The sequence below is a fragment of the Berghia stephanieae genome, chromosome 1, assembly GCF_034508935.2.
Source record: "Berghia stephanieae isolate SIO BIC M18660-M18661 chromosome 1, UCSD_Bste_1.3, whole genome shotgun sequence".
NCBI lineage: Eukaryota > Metazoa > Mollusca > Gastropoda > Nudibranchia > Aeolidiidae > Berghia > Berghia stephanieae.
In genome coordinates this window covers 91,812,005-91,817,004 of record NC_088360.1, presented here as the reverse complement: position 1 = coordinate 91,817,004, position 5,000 = coordinate 91,812,005, and the positions used below count along the sequence as shown (strand labels likewise).

The 5,000-nt window shown below is 39.0% G+C and overlaps 1 protein-coding gene across 1 annotated transcript in view; it reads right to left on the bottom strand.

Annotated features, from left to right (window-relative positions):
- LOC144961930 (UTP--glucose-1-phosphate uridylyltransferase-like) overlaps positions 1-5,000 on the bottom strand; it is a 72,065-nt gene that overhangs the window by 67,056 nt on the left and 9 nt on the right. Inside the window, exon 1 of the mRNA XM_078894963.1 lies at positions 4,613-5,000. This exon is cut by the window's right edge and continues 9 nt beyond it. Within this exon, the coding sequence (XP_078751089.1) occupies positions 4,613-4,624 (12 nt within the window). The 5' untranslated portion in view covers positions 4,625-5,000. The remainder of the gene's footprint in view (positions 1-4,612) is intronic.

Genomic DNA, 5,000 nt, shown 5'->3' with positions numbered 1-5,000 from the left:
TTTAGCTAACCTTCTTTCTGTCTTTCTCAGTCTCTCTCATGATTGATGGTCGCCCATTCCTCGCCACCTAACCTACTATTTCTTGGCTTGCAGCTATCTATTTCAGTCATTCTTTCTGCTTAAAGAGCCATTTTTCATAAACAGAAGATCGTCACATCCAGGACACATACACACACACATATTGCATTCTACTATGATAGTAAGGCACCTACTAGGTGCAACGTTACAGTTTCATAAGTGGTTTACGCCCTCAACTAATTTTGTCCGGTGACTTTTGTGTTTAGCCAAGCATTCAAGTTCAGAGACTTTTGTTTTCTACGTCCATGACATCCAAAGACAGCAAGCAATTGAAACCAGTATAAACTCTGTTAGAACCATGCGCTTTATTGCCCTGATAGATTATTTCTATTATATTTCTAATATTTCAAACATATTTTCCTTTTTATATTTCTGATTTGTTGTAATTTATCAACATGCTTTCATTCTCGTATTTGAATAAAAAATAATGGTATCGCTGGCTTTTTTTTCAAAGTATTCTATTTGGGCCTCATTGAAATCCATAGTCAATAAAGATAAGGGTTATTTTTTTTTAATTCTTCTTTCAAACTTTTACAGCAAAAGTGAGTTAAGAATTTTTCACAATGGAACTCCTGGATAACGACATCGCTCGGGACCTGAAAATTATTGAATTGTACAGGGGTTTTCAAGACGGCAGAAAAAGGGGGTGGGGAGACCTGTGAATATAATGAAGTGATCGAGAACCAGTGTCTGTGATGACATGTTCCATATACATTACAATGTGTATTTTTCCAACCTGTCAGCTTGTCCTTGGCTTGCTTCCCTCTGCGGCAGGCTTCAACTTTTGAACTTATGCGTCTTGTTTGGCAGGCAATGGAAATACAGTCCGGTATCATCACCATTGAAGATATCGTTCAGTGAATAACCACTCACCAACTTAACAAGGGTTCTCTTGTTCCATTCACTGACGATAGTAACGTCAATAGAGGCAGACTCGTCACAGACTGCTTTAAAGACAATGCCTTTTCGCTATTAAAATTTATCGAACCAAACATTGTTCATTTGAAAATCTGCTACAACAAGCTTGTCCGCAATGATTTTCTCCTCCTTATAGACAATAGGGCAAGACATTTGTGCATTTATAGCTCTTGTCTGCCTAAACCATGTCAGCACAAGTCAAGGTTTCTTCATTTTTGGTGAATGGCTGTTCATCTCAATCTTGTCCCAGTCCTTGCCTATTGTTAACAGAATTTTGTTTGGAATACCATACTTTGCAACAATGTCCTTTTTTATCATCATCTTTTTGGCGATCTCAGTGAAGATTTACAGTTTGACATCAATGGTGATGACAGTTCTTTTCTTGATAGGGGTAGTCACCTTGATTCTTGATTCGTCAACAGGTTTGTCAGTGATTGGCAATCAGTATTGTCACTGACAAAAGTGTCATTTTTTTATGTACCATGGTGGCAACTGGGATCAAGCATTTTCAGTGGTAGGTAAACACCTGTTCATATTAGTCATTGGTAACACAGCATTCTCATTGGCTATAAGTGGGCTAGAGTAGGACATTTCATTGATCAGAAAATAAGCATTTTCATTGGCTAAGAGTACGAGATGACGGAGTACGAGATGACGCTGGTCGGAAACAAGGTTGCCTATTAGGCTAGATTGATTGTATCAAGTGTTGGTGTCAACTGCCGATTATCGATATATTGATGTATGGGTTTTACTCAAATGTATGTCACTATATTGGGATTTTTATTTCTAATAATACATAGCAAAAAAAATTGGGACCAGAGGTTAATGTGTCACTATCCAAGGGTGGTCATTATTAATAGGCATAGTACTGTATCACATTTGCTCATATTCTATTACAGACTTTATCCTTGCTTTGCTTAACCAGATATTTGTTGTCACCTTGGCAAATGATAAAAACTTGAGTGCCAGGGGGGAGATTGTGAACAAAGAGCAGAACGAGAGAGAGAAAAATTGAAATATATATGAGAGAGAGAGAGAGAGAGAGAGAGAGAGAGAGAGAGAGAGAGAGAGAGAGAGAGAGAGAGAGAGAGAGAGAGAGAGAGAGAGAGAGAGAGAGAGAGAGAGAGAGAGAGAGAGAGAGAGAGAGAGAGAGGAGAGAGAGAGAGAGAGAAGAGAGAGAGAGAGAGAGAGAGAAGAGAGAGAGAGAAAGAGAGAGAGAGAGAAGAGAGAGAGAGAGAGAGAGAGAGAGAGAGAGAGAGAGAGAGAGAGAAGAGAGAGAGAGAGAGAGAGAGAGAGAGAGAGAGAGAGAGAGAGAGAGAGAGAGAGAGAGAGAGAGAGAGAGAGAGAGAGAGAGAGAGAGAGAGAGAGAGAGAGAGAGAGAGAGAGAGAGAGAGAGAGAGAGATGAGAGAGAGGAGAGAGAGAGAGAGAGAGAGAGAGAGAAGAGAGAGAGAGAGAGAGAGAGAGAGAGAGAGAGAGAGAGAGAGAGAGAGAGAGAGAGAGAGAGAAGAGGAGAGAGAGAGAGAGAGAGAGAAGAGAGAGAGAGAGAGAGAGAGAGAGAGAGAGAGAGAGAGAGAGAGAGAGAGAGAGAGAGAGAGAGAGAGAGAGAGAGAGAGAGAGAGAGAGAGAGAGAGTGTGAGAGTTTTTTTGATTGACTGAAGTGAGATAACGTTGGAATATCAACGGTTGGAATTGAGCTAAATAAAGAGTACAGAGCATGAGAATTTTGACTAACTTGTTGAAAAACTAAAAGTAAATTAGAATATCAAAATTTGGCAACATTAAAAAATTGGCTGTATTAAAACCATATCTAGCTTTACTAAACTTTTAAAAACCTGTCAGGGTCTCTGGGTAAACAAAGCATGATGGTAGCAGGGATTGCACTGTTAGTTTACTCTTTGTAAGCAAAAAATTCTTTCAGTTCTATCACATGGGTGATAAAAAATAGATCTTTAGTGCCATAAGACCCATACAGCCAGAGTTTATCCCAGTTTCCGCAATGTGAAAGGGACATTATCTTTTGTATGCTAGTGTTTGAATAGGATTTAAGTATATATCATAAAATACTTTTCATCATAACAGACTGCTGGGCGGACAGTTGGCATCAGAAGAAAAAAAATCCCCATTGCACCAGGGATATATACCAGTCCCTTTGTGAGGTGAGTGCTCTACCAAACCAACTGAGCTGTTGGGACCTCCATGACGAGTGACTGACACATTGCAACAATATAATGCTCAGTCACAGTTTATAGTGTGCTCAGATAAAAAGGGAGCTGTTCCCAATATGTGGAAAAGCTAATCGGCAATTATCTGATTGCAGGGTGGCTTCGTGTGGCATTTTGGGCGATCTATAAGTACGAGTGGAGAGGATCCCCAGACTACCGAGAATGAAACTCCTAGTAATGACAGTGAAAGAGTGAGTGGAAGATTCAAGGTTGGTGAGAGAGTTTGGGTGAAACCGCCTCCTTGCCTGATGTATGTCAAAGTGGGAAAAGGGGAATGTGACTGCAGTGAATTCAATGTTGATGTTGATGGTATAGCAGAACACGTGTTGGATATACAGAGTGTCATTGAAGGAGAAAGCTAAGAACATCACTAGGCCACAATGGGCATTTGACATTCAGAGATTGAGGAAGGTGATGGTGAGGAAAGAGAAGGTGAAATTCAGAGATTGGAGGAAGATGGCATTGAAGAAAGAGTTGAGAGCACAGGTTTCGGACGACTGGAGTAGATGAAGAAGTCAATCCATGGAGATGAAATTGGAGAAGTTTGGTGAATTGAGACAGGTGAGAAGGACGCCCAGGCCAACTGTTTGACTCAGAGATTACAATTGCTCACCGGATGACGACATGGACAATTTGTAATAGACTTAGACAATGTGATCTTTTGGGGGAGGCCTTCTGAAAGATAAGGGAAACAACCAAAATATTCCCTCAACTAACCCAAACCTAACTAAAACCTGTACCTTTAACCAATTTAATAGGAAAAACAAACACCCTAGCACCCATGCCTATACTAACCCTAATAGAAAAAAAATCCTCTGACCTCGAGCTAACCCTAATAGAAAAAAAACAACCTAGGACTGCTATCCACTAGATACCTTTCAATACTTTAAAAAACAAAATGGCAATAGGGAACCAAAACAATTGTCACATTAGGAAATTTTAAACTTTTACTAATCAACCAAGGTTTGTTCTTGAGTTTTTTTAAATGCTTCTACTTCTATATATTGACAAATTGAATAAATAAACGCCTAACAAAAGATCCACGGTGAAAATACAAATTGAAAGAGATGCGAGCCATTTCGGAAGGCCTCACCGAAATTGTGGGACTTGTGCGAGAGGGTGTGAAAATGAGTTATCAAGAGAAGAAAAGCCGACAGAGAGGATATATTTTGCTTGTGAATTGAATTTGATTGTTATTCCGTGTAGATTAAACCACAAATTTTTACACGGACTTGACCCCGCGGGGGGGGGGGGGTGACCCTGCTCACGAAGACATCACAACAGAGAGAGACAATAAACAATCCATACCATATATAGTGACAAAGTAATGAGTAAAGAATATATCTATCATCGAGTTAAGTTAATGATATTGCTGAAACACAACACAACTTACTTGAGAATTCATCTTCTTTGTTTATTATAACAGTTAGAGATCTGTATTTCAGATTCGAATTGAGTTGTCTGCTGAATAGAATGACAAATGCACGGCAACCAAGATCATGGATGTCATCAACTTAGAAAAGGTCAAGGTTAGTGTAAGGGTCGTGTAAATTCAGCAACAACAAAAAAATTGTTTTACATCCTATTATCACTGGTCGTATCAGATACTACTTTATCTTTATGATCCTTCAAAATATGTATAAATATATGTAAAAGATAGAATACAGAAAATAATGTCGCATCCTTTGAGAAGTTTCATGAAATAAATTTCATCCAAACAAGTAGATTGGATCCTTATAATATAGATTAGCTTTTTCGCCTTTTATAGAAATTTTTGACTC